Here is a 19,953-nt window from a genome sequence, read left to right on the forward strand (position 1 = left end):
TCGGAGGCCAAAGAGGGCGGGCGGTTTTGTGGGCGAGGCGACACGGCAGGGTTCTTTTCGGCCTGGAGTAGAATAAGAATAAGAATATAAGAATAAGAATAAGAATAAGAATAAGAATAAGAATAAGAATAAGAATAAGAATAAGAATAAGAATAAGAATATAAGAATAAGAATAAGAATATAAGAATAAGAATATAAGAATATAAGAATATAAGAATATAAGAATATAAGAATAAGAATAAGAATAAGAATCTAAGAATAAGAATAAGAATAAGAATAAGAATATAAGAATAAGAATAAGAATATAAGAATAAGAATATAAGAATATAAGAATAAGAATAAGAATAAGAATCTAAGAATAAGAATAAGAATAAGAATAAGAATCTAAGAATAAGAATAAGAATATAAGAATATAAGAATAAGAATAAGAATAAGAATAAGAATATAAGAATAAGAATATAAGAATAAGAATATAAGAATAAGAATATAAGAATAAGAATAAGAATCTAAGAATAAGAATAAGAATAAGAATCTAAGAATAAGAATAAGAATCTAAGAATAAGAATAAGAATCTAAGAATAAGAATCTAAGAATAAGAATAAGAATCTAAGAATAAGAATATAAATTTTTATTCATACCCCGCCCTTTAAAAACCGGGCTCAGGGCGGCTAACAGCAAATATAAAACATTGATTATCTCTTTCTACTATTATTATTTTTTTAAAAACGAATTCATTGCCTTTTTTTCCTGTGCCTTTTGCCCATTTGGTGTGTTTATTTCCTCCGATTTTGTTATGTAGTGAAGTTACCCTTGGGCCAGCAGGGGGATACTGTAGGTAGTTTCCACTCAGGTCTGTAGATAGTTTTCACTCAGGTCCGCCTCAGTTGTTTTAGGCGGGAAACCCTGGGTTGTTGTTGCTACAATGTTGACAGCCGGCTGCCTATAAAAGCCGGCCGGCGGAGCTGTTGGCTGTTCAGTCTTCTGTTCCAGCTTACAAAATAAAGAGCTACTTGGAGACATTGCTGTGCCGGCTGCTATGTCAACCCACAACTTAACACTGGCGACGAAGGCGGGATGGATGGACACCAGAGCACAGCCAGACGCGGCCAGCCTCTGAACTGAGCTGAATCACAGAGCGGAATCACTGAGCGAAATCACTGGGCAGAACCAGTTCAGAGCTGACCGTTCTGGCGAGAGCGCTGCGCTCCCTCCATCGCCCTTCTCTCCGGCATCGGAGTCATGGCTTCCCTTGTGCCTCTACCGCCGTTTGCGCCGGCCTCTGAATCCTGGGACTCCTGCCTCGCTCGGTTCGACTGCTACCTCCAAGCGCCCAACTTATTTAAAGGACTATGTTGTTGGACATGTAACACTGTTGGTCTAATGGAAGTATGGGAAATGTAACCGATATGCTTTTGTGCCTAATTGAACCATTACGCATAGTGCTGTATATAAGGAAACCATTACGATTGTAACTAACGCCTTATCTCGGTGGGGAGGGGTGTTATGTACTGAAGTTCCCCCTGGGCCAGCAGGGGGATAATGGAGATCGTTTCCACTCAGGTCTGTATATAGTTTTCACTCAGGTCTGTGGATAGTTTCCACTCAGGTCTGTAGATAGTTTCCACACAGGTCTGTGGATAGTTTCCACTCAGGTCTGTGGATAGTTTCCACTCAGGTCTGTGGATAGTTTTCACTCAGGTCTGTGGATAGTTTTCACTCAGGTCTGTAGATAGTTTTCACTCAGGTCCGCCTCAGTTGTTTCAGGCGGGAAACTCTGGGTTGTTGCTGCTACCATGTTGACAGCCGGCTGCCTATAAAAGCCGGCCGGCTGAGCGGTTTGCTGTTCAGTCTTCTGTTCCAGCTTACAAAATAAAGAGCTGCTTGGAGACATCGCTGTCTCGTCTGCCATGTCAACCCACAACTTAACACTGGCGATGAGGATGGGATGGATGGACATCAGAGCACAGCCAGACGCGGCCATCCTCTGAACTGAGCTGAATCACAGAGCGAAATCACGGAGCGAAATCACTGGGCAGAACCAGTTCAGAGCTGACCGTTCTGGCGAGAGCGCTGCGCTCCCTCCATCGCCCTTCTCTCCGGCGTCGGAGTCATGGCTTCCCTTGTGCCTCTACCGCCATTTGCGCCAGCCTCTGAATCCTGGGACTCCCACCTCGCTCGGTTCGACTGCTACCTCCAAGCCAACGAGCTGACAGCAGTATCACAGGACCGGAAGCGGGGTCTATTCCTCAGCCGCTGTGGGCCTGAGGTGTTTGAGACGGCTGAGCATTGGTTGCGCCCGAAGCAGTCCAGGCAGCACCTTGGGACACGATCCAAGAGAAGCTCCGCAACCACTAGGCCCCAAAGCCGTTGTTACAGGAAAAATCCGAGGGCTCCCTTGGACAAAAACAAAGACCCCAACCAGGATAACTTGGAGCAAAACAGCAGCCTGTAGGCTTGGCCTTTATTGATCTGTTGCAACAGGGTGCTCCCCTCACTTGCAGGAGAGAGGAGGGACCCAGAAAAATGGTGTGCAAGACCTTATAAAGACTTTTGAAATTCCCCTCCTGTAGATCAAGCCCACCCCCAGAAACATCACACATACATCACAGAAAGGAGGGATTGAGGGAGGAGTTGTGGTGGTAACCTGAGTGTCACCTGGCTGGTTCCCCCTTTCCCCCTCCCCAGGAGTACTTTCCAGGTGACAGAGGGGACTTTGCAGTTTCCTGCCCCCAGAGGGAAGATCTGATCATTGTCCCTTGTTTCAGTCCATGTTGAATCCACTCCCATATGCAAGTTCTTTGTGATCTTGATTGTCTTCTGTCTGGGATCATCAGGGTTGGCATAGCAACTGGGCAGGGCTCCTGTGGATGTGCTGAGACAGTGAAGGGACCATGGCTGACCAGGACCAAGTCACCCCCCTTTGTTAGTTCCTGTCATATGGAGTAAAATAAAATGGAACAGTGCAAATCCAATGTATGGTTGATTTTCTATGAATTTATAACAGAAATGTGGCGTATGTAGTGTGTGAGTGTGTGTGAAGTTTGTACAAACTGAATGATTGGGGTGGGGGGGGGGTTCCTGCTACACCGTCCGAGATTGCTGCCCGCCATGCGTTTTACCACCGGAACCAGGCAGAGGGGGAACTTCACTACATACAGTAACAGATTTGATCTATAAAATGGTGATTTTCTCGAGTCAAAAGTGTGTTTTTTGGGGAGGGAGGGACTGATAATAGTTATTATTGATTAGGATTCATTTTATTTATACCCTTTATAATTATTATTACTGCAGTGCAGGAAACATTCGTTGATTGATTCATTTCCTTCGTTCTTCCTTTTATATCCTCCTTTTCCTCCCAGATCGAAGCAGCACAAACACATTGCGGGAACTCAGTTCTCGGAGAGAGTGGCAGCCTTTGCAATGTGGGCCAAATCAATCTGAAAAAAGCAATAAAAATATGCAAATTTGGGAAGCAAATGGCCATGCAAATTTAATAAGCAGCGCTTAAATCAATCAGCAAAAGCCAATATTCAGATGGGAGGTGGAGAGAGTGTTGACACACAACCGGAATTCATGCTGCTTTGCTTTAGTTCTTTTCCTCTACGGGCTTCTCTCGGTACGAAGAAGCCCGAACGCCGGGCGGAAGTGACGCGCGCGCAGGGGGTTCCGGAAAGAGCCGAGAGCGCCCGAGACGGGTACGAAGAAGCCGCAGCCCGCCCTCTGGCTACGGAAAGAGCCGAGCGCTGCCGACCAGCTACGGAACTTGCCGAGGCCTCAAAGCGAGCGCTTGCCGTGACGTCATGGAATGTTCACGCCTCCAGGAAAGTTTTTGGGTTAATTTGAAGCCATTTGCTGATACTGTAGATATGAAACAATGAAACATCTTTGTATCCTTATTTAATTTTTATCTAATATAAAATTATATATAAAGTAAATACGATTCATACTTTATATGTATAAATTAATGAATATACTGAATATGTGAATGAAATGTTATGTATATGTTATATATGCACAATGTTTCTATACAATTTGTTTTGCTTTATAGATATATGTTTAATGCAATTAAAATAAAGGGATCCCTCTCTATAAGAAATAATAGGTGTAAAAATAAATTAATTCCTGTATGCCAATATGAATTAACAAATAAACAGGGGCGTGAATGCATTTGGAACTCGATAAATTATTATTATTATTATTATTAATATATATATATATTAGGTGAAAATTTTCACGTATGATCTTTTTCTTTTACTTTCTCTTTTCTTTGTTCTTTTTTTTCTGATATCTTCTCTTCCATTTCATTCCTTTATTGTGAACAGCATTTTATAGAGGTATAAATAACTGTAAATATGAAAAGAGACAAAGTATTCTCTATTTCCCCCCCTTGGTTATATGTATTTTCTTTGGTTGTAAATAGGTATGTTTTCTAATTTGTACTTAATAAAAAACAATTATTATTATTAATAATAATATTCTGTACTTCCTATTGTGAAATCACCGATATTTTGGGGTTGTTTTTTTTTTGTTAATTCTATTGCTTTGAACGCCTATTTTATATTTGCAATTTTCTGCAAGGTTGCAAACCTTGGGAATATAACCCCTTTAAAATATAAAGGGGCATAGAAATAAAACGAAAATTAAGCGAATCGCCTCTTAATTGCATTTTTTCCAAACTCCGAAGCCCCTTCTCCCAGGGGTCCAAAATATCATTTTGCATCATTTCTCCAAAATCTCGGCCTCAGGTGCGAATCACCCCCTCCGCTTTCTCCCACCCCACAAAAATGCATATTTTTTGGGGGGGTTCACAACCCAGACCCCCATTTCCCATCCTTCCCCCCAATCCATCTCAGAATAAAAAAAGACACCCATTTCTTTTTACTCCATTCATAACTTACTTTATTTTCCTTCCCCAAAACGGGCTTCCAGAGACCGTTTTCCGTACAGCAAACCGAGGAGGGGCTTCCCCAACCCCACCCCCCAAATTTCCAAATCCGAAAAACCGTGTGCAAGAGCTGAGCAGCCCCCAAACTTTCTGCTGCCACCATAAATTTTTTTGCTAAGTTCCTCAAGGGTTAAATTCAGGGGAGCCCATTTCGCAGATGGGAAAGTTGAGGACACCATAAGTAATCAGGGCAAAGTTTAATGGGGAATCAGTTTGGGGAACCGGATATATATCTATACCTTGTGGGGGCTTGTGGGGAAGGAGTCTGGGGTCCCCGCTCAGCGGAAAAGGGGGCAGCACCCCTCAAACGCAGCGTTGCCCCAGATCGGGAAAGCGAGCCAAGCGGCATGTATTAATGAGGCTCTCTCCGGAATTGGCCTTGCTTCCAGAAATCTCCCTGCATGTGTGAATCCGTGCAAGATCCAGGGTTTTCTTGCTTTCAGGCCCCAAATTAAATGGCTTTTTCGCAGGAAGCAAATATGGCCGACAAGGACTAGAAACTTGGCATTTTGGGATTAAACGTGGCAGAGAAGGTCCCCCAAAAGACCCCTGCCTGCCTGCCAGGGTAGAACTCAATGGGTTCCCTCTCCTCCATGAGGTCTAGAGACTTTATTAGTAACAGAGGGGCTGCGGCGCAGGGGGGGGAATATCAGTTCTTCCTGCAAAATGTCCTGGGTTCAATTCTTACCACTGGCATCTCCAGCTGGGAGATTGGCTGAGCGAATCCTGCACAGCTGCCGCCAGTCAGGGTTGGGAATATTAGGGTAATGCCAGCATGGCTTAACAATCAGGAAAATGGGTCCAACATCAGGAAATTACCCCTTTTTTCTCGCAATGGGCATAGCGGACCCCCTCTTCCTTGGGGACTGAACCCCCAGGGCTGGGAACTGACCCACAGATCTCCTCCCCATAGGCTCCCGACCCGATTCGGGGGGTTCCTTGTGGACTCCCCCCTTTCTCCCCCCAAGTCTGCCACCCGCTCCCATGCCCGGCGGGGCTGAAAACCTCGCTCTAGGTGTGGGGACCGGGTGCGAATCCTAGACCCCGACGGGACCCCCAGGGTCACAATGGAAGAATCGCAGCAGCGTTCTGGCGCCAGGGGCCACGCCACGAGGGCGGGGGTCCCCTGGCATTGGGGCGGGGTCCGGGGTCCGGACCGGAGGTGGCGGCGCAGGGGGACGCGGGTGTCTTGGGGACCCGACTCCTGCCTTGGCGCGGGGTGGGCTGGATGACCCCTCGGTGTCCCAAAGCTGGGATTCTGTAACTGAAGGGCTGGCAATCTCAAGGAGATCTGGAGAGCCCCACATATTCCCCTACTCTGGGGAGAAAAAGCCTCTTTTAAAATAGAGGAATGTGCCCATTTTTTGTGCCCTTTCTTCATTCGGGGCGGTGCCCCCAGATGTTTCGGGTGCCAACCCCTCCCTCTGGCCCCAGATATTGGGCCTACCCTCTAGCAAGAGGTGTTTCCCCATTCCCCAAGAGAATTATCCCCCCCCAAAATATCGCCCCCAAACCCCCGTTAAAATAGTCATGCCCTGTTACCCAGATGCCCACCACAACTGGCTCGCCGCTGCCCCCGTGCCCAACTGCCCCCCAAAACACCCCGGCGGAGATTCCAGAGTTTGAGGAGCCCCCCTTCGCCGCAGTCTGGTTTGAGGGACCCCCGAAAGACCCCCCCAAGCAGGATTCCTGGGTGCCCTCCTGTGGAGCAAGCAGCGGGCACCCTTTGGGGCAGTGAAAGGGGCACCTCCTTCCCTGCCCCCCGGAAGTTCACTGGTCTTCCGCGACGCCCCTCTGCCCGGGCGCTGAGTCCTCTTCCTGGTCCACGGCGGGCAGCCAGGCTCCAGTGGGCCTCTCGGGGGTGCCCAGCGCCCCCCACAAGCGCCTCCTTGGGGGGCTGGGCGCCGCGCCGCTTGTCCTGCGCCCGGGGGGTGAGACGCTGGCGAACTCCACCGCCGTGGTGCCGTCTTCCTGCTCGATGTAGACACGGGCTTCCAGCCGGGCCGGGTACGACCCCTGGCACTCCCACTCGGGGTCCCCCTGCACCGCGATGTGGGGCACCGGCGGGCGCCAGGGGGCACCCTCTGCGTCGGGCTCGTCAAAGCTGACCTCCTGCACCGCCTCCTGCTTCTTAAACGAGTCCCGGCGCTCTGAGAGGTTCAGGTGGCGCATCACCACCACTTCGGAGTCGGTGCCAGGGCGGGCAAGGGAGCGCCGGGCACCGGGATCTCCAGCGCCCGCCTCGCCCGCCGTCGCCGCTGCCTTCTGCCTGCCCGCCGGCTTCTTCTCGGGGATTTTCTCGGCCGACTGGACCCTCTGGAGCAGGGGCGAGCGGGCGCCGTCGTGGGCACGGCTGCCAGCGGGCGGCGAGAGGGCCTTGCCCGCCTTGGAGGGTGGCAGGGGCGAGGGGGACCTCTGCGGGGAGGGCGGGGCGGCGCAGGCCAAGGGCGAGGGGGGGATGCTGCTGGTCGACTTGCGGCGCCCGACTTTGTAGCGCCCGGCGGTGCCCAGTTTGGGCGCCAGGCCGTGGAGAGAGCTGGGGCGGATGTGGCCGGCCGGGGAGGGGGGCGTGCTGGGCGAGGGGGGGGTGGTCTGCGGGGAGGCGGGATCTGGCGAGGGAGAGAGAGAGAGAGAGAGAGAAAAAGGGTGAGCAGGATTTAATCCATGGGGCCATTTATAATATAATATAATATAATATAATATAATATAATATAATATAATATAATATAATATAATATAATATATGGGTCATAATATAGATAGGAATAGGGATATGAAATTTACAGAGGAAATTCTGGCCTCAAGCTAGGAACGAGGGTAGACTGTCTGTGCAACTGGAGGTTCCATTATTATTATTATTATTATTATTATTATTATTATTATTATTATTATTATTTGTGCAATGTTCAAAACTATCTATCTATCTATCTATCTATCTATCTATCTATCTATCTATCTATCATCATCATCATCATCTATCTATCATCTATCTATCTATCTCTATCTATCTATCTATCTATCTATCTATCTATCTATCTATCTAATCAAAATAAAAACCATTGGAGGTTCTATTATTATTATTATTATTATTATTATTTATTATTATTATAATTTGTGCAATATTCAAAACCACTCTATCTATCTATATCTATCTATCTATCTATCTATCTATCATCTATCTATCTATCATCTATCTATCCACCTGTCTGTCTTTCTTTCTGTCTATCTATCTATCTATCTAATCAAAATAAAAACCCCTGGAGGTTCCATTATTATTATTATTATTAAGTGAATTTATACACTGCTCCAAACCACAATATATATATATAAAATCAAAATAAAAACTACATATGAAAATGATATATGAATGATATAATCCCTCATACGTTGGACCATCGATATGGGTCATAATATAGACACGGAAGCATAGGAGAAAATTCCGGCCAAAAGCTAGGAACCCAGGTAGACTGCCTGTGCAGCTGGAGGCTCCATTATTATTATTATTATTATTATTATTATTATTATTATTATTATTAGAATTTGTGCAATATTCAAAACCACTATATCTATCTATCTATCTATCTATCTATCTATCCACACATTTGTCTGTCTGTCTGTCTATCTAATCAAAATAAAAACCACTGGAGGGTCCATTATTATAATTATTGTTAAGTGAATTTATACACTGTTCAAAACCACTATATATATATATATATATATACACACACACACACACACACACACACACATACATATATATATACATATATATAAAATCAAAATAAAAATCACATATGAAATGGTATCAATGGTATGAGCCCGTAAAATAGGAAAAGAGCTCAAATTTACTGCTTCCGACTGGGGAAACAGAACAGAGCCATTGTGGCCCCCGACAGCTTTCGGGAATCCTCCCCTTGTTGCAGCTCCCCTGTGGCGGTGAGTTCCACCGGCTAACAAGCTGCCAGATTCCCTCCTCAGTCTGCCCCGAACCTCCCAGCCGGGATAGAGAGCGCAGCTGTCAAGAGGGACCCCTCACCTGTTGGGGCGTCCGGGGCGGGGCTGCGGCAGGGGGTGGGGGGTCCCGGGGAGAGGCTGTGGGTGGGCGAGCCGGGCAGGCTGTCTCCGGACGAGAGGGAGTGGTGGAGGCCGGAGGAGAAGCTGCGGCTGGTGTGCAGGGCGGAGGTCTGCTTGGAGATCTTCTTGAAGAGCGATTTCCGCCTGCGGGGAAAGAGGCAGGAAATGATGCAGGAAATAATCGGAATAATCAATAGCCGTCGCTCGAACCCGCTCCCAGGTAGACTGCGCCTGTCTGTGGAGGCTCAATGTAAGACTCCTAAGAAGCTAAGAAGGGCCTGGATCCAAAGCAAGCTATGGGGTGCCCCAGAGGCAAGAAAAAACCCCCAAGCAGGACCCGAGAGCAGTATAATTGTAATAATAAATAGCCGTCGCTCGAACTCACTCCCAGTTAGACTGGGCATGTCCATGGAGGCTCAATCTAGGACCCCTAAGAAGCTAATAAGGGCCTGTCTCTAAAGCAGGTTATAGGGTGCCCCACAGGCAAGAAACCCCCCAAGCAGGACCCAAGAGCAGTAGCTGTCACCCGAACTCGCTCCCAGGTAGACTGGGCCTGTCTGTGGAGGCTCAGTCTAGGACTAAGAAGCTAAGAAGCACCTGACCCCAAAGCAAGCTATGGGGTGCCCCATAGGGAAGAAAAACCCCAAGCAGGACCCGAGAGCAGTATAGAAATCCAGGAAATAATCATAATAATAAATAGCCGTCGCTCGAACTCGCTCCCAGGTAGACTGGGCCTGTCTGTGGAGGCTCCACCTAGGAGTCCTAAGGAGGGACTAGCCCCAAAGCAGGCTATGGGGTGCCCCATAGGCAAGAAAAACCCCCAAGCAGGACCCGAGAGCAGTATAGAAATCCAGGAAATAATTGTAATAAGAAATAGCCGTCACTCAAACTCGCTCCCAGGTAGACTGGGCCTGTTTGTGGAGGCTCAGTTTAGGATTCCGAAGAAGCTAAGAAGGGCCTGGCCCCAAAGCAGGCTATGGGGTGCCCCATAGGCAAGGAAAAACCCCAAGCAGGACCCAAGAGCAGCATAGAGATTCAGGAAATAATTGTAATAATAAATAGCCGTCGCTCGAACTCGCTCCCAGGTAGTCTTGGTCTGTCTGTGGAGGCTCAGTCTAGGACTCCTAAGACGCTAAGAAGGGCCTGGCCCCAAAGCAGGCTATGGGGTGCCCCACAGGCAAGCGCGGGAGCCGGGTTCGAGTCTCGCCCACCTGTCCTGACTCTCCCTCCGGCGGCTCTTCTTGCTCCTCCTGGCCATCCGGGTCCTGGAGCTGTTTTTCCGCGCGGGGCCCACCTTGATGCTGGTGTTTTCCAGGGCCGTGGTGCGCAGCGCCACCTTGTTCCCGCTCTGCAGGGATGGAGGGAGAGAGAGGGGTGGGTGCCGGCGGGTGCCAAGGGGTGCCAAGGCGACCCTCTGCCAGGATCCTTTCCCCCAATTCCGCAGCCTTTCCAGCCGCGTTCGGAGGTAGACTGCACCTGTCCATGGAGGCTCAATCTAGGACTCCTAAGAAGCTAAGAAGGGCCTGGCCCCAAAGCAATCTATGGGGTGCCCCATAGGCAAGAAACCCCCCCAAGCAGGACCCAAGAGCAGTAGCTGTCCTGTCACCCAAACTCGCTCCCAGGTAGACTGCGCCTGTCCATGGAGGCTCCGCTAAGGAGCCGTAAGTACGATTCCCGTGAGCCCAGAGAGGAACCGATAGCGAAATTGACGGGGAAAACCAGAATTTTCAAATAAAGAACGGGGGGGGACTTAAAATTTAGCAGGATCTGAATAATAAGAACTAGGGAGATATTAAAAAATTGTGGCGACTTAAAATATGCGGCGGAAAAGGCCTAGGGAGTGAAAGGATGTCCAGAGATTCGGGTGAATTTTGGTCTATTCGTTTTTTTTTACATTTTAAATTAAAATTTTAATTTCAATTTTAAATTTTTTAAAAAAACTTTTAAATTTTTTTAAAATTACATTTTAAATTTTAATTTTAATTTCAATTTATTTATTTTTTAAAAAAAACTGTTTAATTTTTTTTTAAATTACATTTTTAAAATGTGAATTTATTTTGATTTTTTTATTCAAAATTTTCAATTCGGTACTGTAAAAATATTAAAAAAGAGATGAGTCCCGCTGCAGCACCCGGATCAGGACCGCCGAGTCCCACCTCCAGATGCAGGATCTTTGGGACGCTTAATCCGAAATTCCTGCACTGCAGCGGGTTGAGCTGGATGACCTTTGGGGGTCCCACCCGATTCGTAAGATTCTGCCGATCCTCCTTCCTCCGTCTCCTTTCTCTGTCTCCGACTCTTCCGACGCCCTCGGGGCTCCGCCTGCGCTGTTTCCCCCCTGGGACCCGCCTTCCTCGCGACCCGCCGGAGAGCTGCTGCCGGCCCGTGTAGGCAGTATGCAGCCCACCTACCTTCAGCAGAAGCTCGACCACGTCCATGTGGACCAGACCCAGGACCGACTCTCCATTGACGTGTGTGATGAGGTCTCCGGCCCGTAAACCCGCCTCCTGAGCAGGGCTGTTGTCCTCAACGCTCTGCAACCCAAAGCAGGCAATGTTTAGAACCCGGTGGGACCCCCAGTGGTCATCCATCCCACCCCGCTCTCCTTCTCGCTTCCTTCTTTGAAATCTCATTTCTTAAAGTTGTATTTGGGCGTTGGAAAGATGGGATAAAACCACATTTTCCTCCTGGGAAAGGAGCCTCCATCTCCTGATTCCTTTTTCTGAATTTCGGGAAGCCAATGCTGCCAGCCAGTGTCGGCAGTATTGGGTCAGATGGAGCGAATAAAGGCCTCCTGAGCGGGGCTGTTGTCCTCAACGCTCTGCAACCCAAAGCAGGCAATGTTTAGAACCCGGTGGGACCCCCAGTGGTCATCCATCCCAGCCCCGCTCTCGCTTCCTTCGTCCGGAACCCGCATCCGTGTCCTAAGCTCCCAAACCTCTGTTTCTTTGAAATCTCATTTCTTAAATTCTTTTTGGGTGTTGGAAAGATGGAATAAAACCACATTTTCCTCCTGGGAAAGGAGCCTGCATCTCCGGATTCCTTTTTCTGAATCTCGGGGAGCCAATGCTGCCAGCCAGTGTCGGCAGTATTGGGTCAGATGGAGCGAATAAAGGCCTCCTGAGCGGGGCTGCTGTCCTCAACGCTCTGCAACCCAAAGCAGGCAATGTTTAGAACCCGGTGGGACCCCCAATGGTCATCCATCCCAGCCCCACTCTCGCTTCCTTCGTCCGAAACCCGCTTCCATGTCCTAAGCTCCCAAACCTCTGTTTCTTTGAAATCTCATTTCTTAAATTCTTTTTGGGCGTTGGAAAGATGGGAATAAAACCACATTTTCCTCCTGGGAAAAGGAGCCTGCATCTCCTGATTTTTCTGAATCTCGGGGAGCCAATGCTGCCAGCCAGTGTCGGCAGTATTGGGTCAGATGGAGCGAATCACAGGCAAACCTTGAGGACTGGGAGCTTGGTTTGTTTTAAAGGCAATTAAAGGATTCTCTCCCCCCTCCATCATCCCCCCAGATGGGGATTGGAAAGAAAGACCCAAAGGCTGAAATCTTGGAGAGTTGCTGCTGCCGGCCCGTGTAGGCAGTATGGGGCCAAACAGACCAGCCTGGCAACTTGTGTTGCTTTGCACCCGGATTCAATCCGCTTGGAGGGAGGAGGACCAAAACTCTGGGGCTGGTGGAGGAAGCAGAGGTTCTTGCATGGATGCTGCCAGCCAGTGCAGGCATAACCAGTTGGGCCACTGGCCTGACTCTGTAGGAAACAGGTTCCTATTTAAAACAAGCCTTAAAAGAATCCTAAATCTGGATGCCTTTATCTTGAATGGAAAGCCTATGAACTCAGCATCTTGAGGACTAGCGCCTTGAATTGATTTCAAACCCCTTTTTTCCTCACCCAGACCATGTGATGCACGGCGTAGACGTCGCTGTCGCCCATGTAGACCCGGATGGCGCGCAGGGTGAAGCCATACTTCTTGCCCGAGCTGTGGATGACGATGGGGGGGCGCAGGCCCGAGCCCCCCAGCAGTGGGTCGCGGCTGGGGGACGAGTCCCGGGAGGAGGGGTTGGAGGAGAGGGAGCGGGGAGAGATGGGGCTCACCAGGGCGGCGCCCCCAAAGTCATCTGGAAGGAAAAGAGGAGAGTCACTTAGGGGGCGCCCCACTTTTTTTGGGGGGGGTTAAGGGCTGGGAAATGGTTTGGGGGAATTAAGGAGCCCCATAAGTAAGGAGCCCCATAAGCAGGACCCGAGAGCAGTATAGAAATCCAGGAAATAATCATAATAATATATAGCCGTCGCTCGAACTCGCTCCCAGGTAGACTGCGCCTGTCTGTGGAGGCTCCACCTAGGAGTCCTAAGGAGGGACTAGCCCCAAAGCAGGCTATGGGGTGCCCCATAGGCAAGAAAAAACCCCAAGCAGGACCCGAGAGCAGTATAGGAATTCAGGAAATAATCGTAATAATAAATAGCCGTCACTCAAACTCGCTCCCAGGTAGACTGGGCCTGTCTGTGGAGGCTCAGTCTAGGATCCCGAAGAAGCTAAGAAGGGCCTGGCCCCATAGCAGGCTATAGGGTGCCCCATAGGCAAGAAAAAACCCCAAGCAGGACCCGAGAACAGTATAGAAATCCAGGAAATAATTGTAATAATGAATAGCCGTCACCTGATCTCGCTCCCAGGTAGACTGGGCCTGTCTGTGGAGGCTCAGTCTAGGACCCCTAAGAAGCTGAGAAGGGCCTGATTATTGGGGTCCATCTAGGTCCCCAAAGCGAGCTATGGGGTGCCCCATAGGCAAGAAAAAAACCCCAAGCAGGACCCGAGAGCAGCAGCCGTGACCTGAAATCCTTCCAAGGTAGACTTGGTCTGTCCATGGAGGCTCCACCTAGGAGTCCTAAGAAGCTAAGAAGCGCCTGGCCCCAAAGCAAGCTATGGGGTGCCCCATAGGCAAGGAAAACCCCAAGCAGGACCCGAGAGCAGTATAGAAATCCAGGAAATAATCATAATAATAAATGGCCATTGCTCGAACTCGCTCCCAGTAGACTGGGCCTGTCTGTGGAGGCTCAATCTAGGACTTCTAAGAAGGGCCTGGCCCCAAAGCAGGCTATAGGGTGCCCCATAGGCAAGGGAAAACCCCAAGTGGGGCCTGAGACCAGCAGCCATTGCCTGATCTCGCTCCCAGGTAGACTGGGCTTGTCTGTGGAGGTTCAGTCTAGGCCCCCTAAGAGGCTAAGAAGGGCCTGATTATTGGGGTCCATCAAGGTCCCCAAAGCGGGCTATGGGGTGCCCTATAGGCAAGAAAAACCCCCCAAGCAGGACCCGAGAGCAGCAGCCGTCGCTCGAACTCAATCCCAGGTAGACTGGGCCTGTCCATGGAGGCTCCACCGAGGAGACCTAAGAAACGAAGGAGGGCCAAAGAGGGGCCCCCAACTATCTTCCTCCCCGTCTGCCCCATAGGCCAGAAGCCCCCCATGCAAAACCCAGCTCTCAGATAGACTGGCTCTGTGGAGGGAGGCTCTGCCTGACCATTGCAAAATTAATAATAACAATAATAATAATAATAATAATAATAATAATAATAATAATAATAACAACAACAACAATAATAATAATAAAGGGGTCAGGGTCCGGCCCCCCACCGACCTGCCCCGATGATGAGCGAGAGGGCGGAGACGGAGGCCGACTTGGGCACCCTGCTGCCCCCCGAGGGGGTCCTCTGCTTCCCAGGCGTTTCCTTGTGGCTGCCCCCCCGGCGCCCCCCGGCCTCGCCATCCAGTGGCAGGGAGTTCTTGGTGCCCGTGCTGTTGCTCCGCAGACGGATCCGGCTCAGGCTGGACAGGTCAGCTGCAAGGAGAGAATTTATTTTGGGGGGGTGATGAAAGGAATTCATTCTGACCCCCCAAGAAAAAAAGCCCACCCCATTGCAGAAACCCACGGCGGCCGCCTTTTTCCTCTGCCCTCCCACCAAGCTTTCCTCTGCTGTGGCGACGGCGGGACTGGAAGCTCCTTGGGGCAGAGACCCTTTTTTAAAATCCTATTTTCTGAAAATATGGAACGTATTTTCCGTACAACAGAGAAACGCGTCTTTTAAGGAACTGTGTGATTTTTGGGGTTGCTGTTTCCTGAATATTGATAATATCGCCTGATCGATAAATAATAAATTATTATTATTATTATTATTATTATTATTATTATTATTATTATCATCAATTACGGAGACCGTAATCATTTTGCGCAACCCATAATATGACATTGGTGGCAAACGCGTTTCCAAGCTGAATTGTTTTTCAGCGATTTGGTTTGGCTTCCGCAAAGTGGCTGTGTCCCCAAAGCCAGATGGACGAAGTAATAATTAACAATTAATTAACAATTAACAATTAATTAACAATTAATCACATTTTATAGGCTGCAATTGCTTTGCTAGCAATTTGGCAATGACTGCAGAACGCCCCAGGTTACGTTTTGCAAACCACCTTGCGTGTATTAATATAGAAAAGCGGAATACAAATTAAAAATGAAATTAAATGAATGGTGCCTGGAGACCGGCTGCTGCCGGTCCGTGTTGGCAGCAAGGAGCTCGACTGGTCAAGGAAACAAGTCGCTTCCCTGTGTCCCTGTTGAATTTAGCTTTTAATTTTTCAAAAACCACGAGGACTACAACCTTAGCTGCTTTTTAACAGCCCAGCGCCAGAGCTGTTATTAAAAGACCCGTGTCCTTTTGGTGCATATTCCGCCAACTGCATGGCAAACGGCAATATGGAAAAGGCAGGATGCAAATTAAAAATTATATTAAATTAAATTTAAATTCAATGTAAAATTAAATTAAATTAAATTTAAATTCAATGTAAAATTAAATTAAATTAAATTAAATTCAATGTAAAATTAAATTAAATTAAATTAAAATTCAATGTAAAATTAAATTAAATTAAATGTAAAATCAATGTGAAATTAAATTCAATGTAAAATTAAATTCAATGTAAAATTAAATTTAAATTCAATGTAAAATTAAATTCAATGTAAAATAAAATTTAAATTCAATGTAAAATTAAATTCAATGTAAAATTAAATTTAAATTCAATGTAAAATTAAATTCATTGTAAAATGAAATTTAAATTCAATGTAAAATTAAATTCAATGTAAAATGAAATTTAAATTCAAAGTAAAATTAAATTCAATGTAAAATTAAATTAAATTAAATGTGCCTGGAGAGCCGCAGCTGCCGGTCCGTGTTGGCAGCATGACCGATCAAGGAAACAAGCTTCCCTGTTTAATTCAGCCCCCCCTTTTATTTTATTTCCAAGCCATGAGGACTACAACCTTGGCTGCTTTTTACCCAGCCCAGCGCCAGGTCGTTTGACCCCACCTACCTGCCAGCCCAGAGGCTTTCGCGGGGGTCTTGGCGCTGGCCGGCCCCTCGGGGTCGCCCCCCACCACGAAGACGGGGCGCTCCCTCTTGGGGGGCGCCCGGCAGGGGCTCTCGTCCTCGGAGGAGAAGGCGAACCTGGGCATGGCCTCCAGGCTGCAGGTGGCGCTCAGGGCGGGGGGCGCCCCGCGGGCACCGCACTCCTGGCGGAAGGAGAGGGCCGTCGAGCCGCAGGAGGTCCAGGCGCGGAGTCTGGGGGGAGAGGAGGGAGAAGGGGGTCAATTCCGGGTGGGTGACACGCCAACCCTGCAGGGGACGGAGATGGGCCCCTCCCAGGATGCCAACCGCGGAGCCCTGGGCGTTGCTTATAGGTGGCACCCGTCTGTCTCGAGGGGCAATAGAGTATTCTCCCAAGGGTGGCGCCTTGGGGTGACCATATTTTGAAAATCCGGGCACAGAAGTTTCAAATAATGCAAACACTCGGGCACCAAAGTTGCAAATTATACAAAAACCTGGGCACGGAAGTTGCAAATAATACGAAAACCTGGGCACGGAAGTTGCAAATAATACGAAAACACGGGCACTAAAGTTGCAAATAATACAAAAACCCGGGCACAGAAGTTGCAAATAACACGAAAACCTGGGCACCAAAGTTGCAAATAATACAAAAATCTGGGCACCGAAGTTGCAAATAATACAAAAATCTGGGCACCAAAGTTGCAAATAATACAAAAATCTGGGCACCAAAGTTGCAAATAATACAAAAAGCTGGGCACCCGTCTGTCTCAAGGGACAAGGGAGTATTCTCCCAAGGGTGCTGCCTTAGGGTGACCATATTTTGAAAATCCGGGCACGGAAGTTGCAAATAATACAAAAAACCCGGGCACCAAAGTTGCACATAACACAAAAACCCGGGCACTGAAGTTGCAAATAGATTGGGACCTTGGTTCCCAAACGCTGAAAACCCAAAAGTGTTTTGGTTTCTGAACATTTTTCGGAAGCTGAACATCTGATGCAGCTATTGTTTCCAGGGCGCCTGCGCCAATCAGAAGCCGTGCCTCGGTTTCTGAACATTTCAGAAATCAAACGGACTTCCGGAACGGATCAAGTGTGTCCCCTTTTTTGGATTAAAATCCATTTTGAGGGATTACAACCCATTTTTGGGGGGGGGGGTGTCCCACTGGCGAAAGCGCACCTTGGCTTACAACCTGTTTTGGTTGACAACCAGACCTCCAGAATGGATTTTGGTTGTAAACCGAAGTGCCACTGTATTTTGCATTTTTGAGGCTTTTGTGACTGTGTGGAACCCAGTTCAGCTACTGATTGATTGATTGATTGATTGTGTGACTGCGGACATGGATAAAATCCCCACATCCAAACAATGACCGTCATCAGTGCCAGTAAGAAAAGATAATTTTACATTTTTAGTATCTACAATGCTGTCTAATTTATTTTATACTACAGCGCATCGATTATTGCTTCGTTGGATAGTAAAATTCATGTTAAATGGCTGTTTTAGGGGTTGTTTTTAAAAGTCTGCAACAGATTAATCTCTTTTGCACGACTTCCTATGGGAAAGAAGAGTGCCTTCGTTTTGGAACACTTTGGTTTGGGAACGGATGAAGTTGGAGAATCAAGGTACCACCTGTATTCTCCCAAGGGTGCTGCCTTAGCCGTGTAGGGTGCCCATATTTCGAAAACCGGGGCACCGAATTTGCAAATGACACAAAAACCCGGGCACAGAAGTTGCAAATGACACAAAAACCTGGGCATGGAAGTTGCAAATAATACTGATGAAGTTTTGCAGCTGCTTTTAAGGAACGTATGGCAACCTGATTTTAGCAGCGCCCAAGTGCCCTCTCTCTGCGGGGTGCCTCCAGCCCTGTGCCCGCCCGTGCCCCCCCAGTGCCCACCTGGTCTCGGGGCCTGGCAGCCGGCCCTTCTCCTCGTCCCAGCGCTCCCCGCGGTCCTCCTTCTCGGCGCGGCTTTGCTCCGGAGACGGCGAGGCACCCAGGGAGGAAGAGGCGTTGGCCAGGTGTTCGGAGCTGCTGTAGACCTGCGAGGGGCACGGAGGGAAATGGGCATCTGCATGGGCACCGTCCGGGAAATAAAAAAACCCCCAGCACCCTCCGGTCGCTCTCAGGCAGACTGCCTTGGTCCATGGGGGCTCGAGAGGGAAGCCCCCCAATTGGGGTGCTGAGGCAAAGTCTCCTCCTGCTCTGGGTTTTTAAAAAATATATATAATTTTTATTACATTTATTTTATTTTATTTTATTACATTTATTTTATTACATTTTCCATACTTAAGCTAGTGTCAGAAAGAGAGAGAGACCCCCGACTTTTCGTCGAGACCCCGATTCGAATCGCGCACGGTTTCAAGAGACGAAACGGTGCTTTTCCTTTCTGTCCTTTTTATTTTTCTGTTTACTCATTTATCCCTGCTTAAGCTATCAAACAGAGGGCTGCCAGAAAGAGAGAGACCCCTGCCGTCTTGGTGAGACCCTGGTTCGAATCGAGCACGGTTTCAGGAGACGGTGCTTTTCCTTTCTATATTTCTTATTAGATTTTGTGCTTTACATTTTAGAATATGCATTTAAACCCCCTTAAACTATCAAGGGCTTCCGTTCGCCTCTTTCCGTGGTTCGTTTCGCGGCTCAAAAATCCCTGCGTATTTTACAAAATCTATTCCCTTCCTACATCTGCCGAAGATCATTTGCACTGCTGAATTGATCTTAATCTCAAGTATACACAATTATTTCCCATATATTCAATATATTCCAATTTTCTCTAAATATTCTATATTTTAAGTCTGCAAACTGCACGTATTCTCCCCAGTTAAATTGCCATTCTTCGCTCCTATTTGCATTTGGGGTACGTAAATCCTCCCATTCTTGTTTGCAACCCCTTCCACGGTAGACTTGCTCTGCCACTGGAGGCTCGACCAAGAAACCATAACCAAGACGATGGATTTTTCGGAGCTAGCTGACCTAACCGGAAGGAGGAGGAGTATCCGGAAGAGTGGAATAAATCTAATGATTACCTAGTTAAATTTGTCCAGTTAAATTAACTGAAAACAGCTTGCAGATACTTAATGGGCTTAGGATTTTATTGATGTTAAGTGATGAATTCATAGGTTTCATTCCATAAGGTGAAGATTTAAGGGTGTTCATGTCGAAGTTAAATTTCATAAGAATTGGGATTTGGAGAACCGTTCAAAGGGCATGCAATGAAATTCAACCGAGGGGAAGCGAGGAAGACACTGAACAAAGTTAATTTCCAATAAGGCTATGATCTATGTTTGCTTGTCTTGTGTGTTTGTTTATAATATTGCGAAAATCAATATTTTTTTGGGGGGGGGGGGGAAGAAACTGTAACCAAGGCGAAATTTCAGGGATTCCCCGTTTGCAGACCTTGCTGAACCGGTGGGAACAGGAGGAGAACTGCCGGATCTCCAGGGACGACTCCTCGTCGTTCGTCTCCTCGTCTTCGGACCCCAGGTGGCGATAGCGCTCCGATCGAGCTGGGGGGGGAGCAGGAAATGACGTCAGGGTTGGGGGGGCGAGGACAAGAGGCCGGG

General features: G+C 48.0%; 1 protein-coding gene across 8 annotated transcripts in view; it reads right to left on the reverse strand.

The window, feature by feature from the left end:
* Positions 1 to 6,527: 6,527 nt before the first annotated feature.
* Positions 6,528 to 19,953, reverse strand: part of MAST3 (microtubule associated serine/threonine kinase 3) — a 59,363-nt gene continuing 45,937 nt past the window's right edge. For all 8 annotated transcript variants that reach the window (XM_081895376.1, XM_081895374.1, XM_081895372.1 and 5 more), the window contains 9 exons: positions 19,787 to 19,896; positions 18,290 to 18,432; positions 16,381 to 16,628; positions 14,657 to 14,857; positions 12,916 to 13,142; positions 11,431 to 11,553; positions 10,231 to 10,367; positions 8,982 to 9,163; positions 6,528 to 7,554 (listed from right to left, as the gene is read on the reverse strand). In XM_081895376.1, the coding sequence (XP_081751502.1) occupies positions 6,716 to 7,554; positions 8,982 to 9,163; positions 10,231 to 10,367; positions 11,431 to 11,553; positions 12,916 to 13,142; positions 14,657 to 14,857; positions 16,381 to 16,628; positions 18,290 to 18,432; positions 19,787 to 19,896 (2,210 nt within the window). In that variant the 3' untranslated portion in view covers positions 6,528 to 6,715. The remainder of the gene's footprint in view (positions 7,555 to 8,981; positions 9,164 to 10,230; positions 10,368 to 11,430; positions 11,554 to 12,915; positions 13,143 to 14,656; positions 14,858 to 16,380; positions 16,629 to 18,289; positions 18,433 to 19,786; positions 19,897 to 19,953) is intronic.

Source organism: Podarcis melisellensis (assembly GCF_964234715.1).
Source record: "Podarcis melisellensis genome assembly, chromosome: 18".
Classification (NCBI taxonomy): domain Eukaryota; kingdom Metazoa; phylum Chordata; class Lepidosauria; order Squamata; family Lacertidae; genus Podarcis; species Podarcis melisellensis.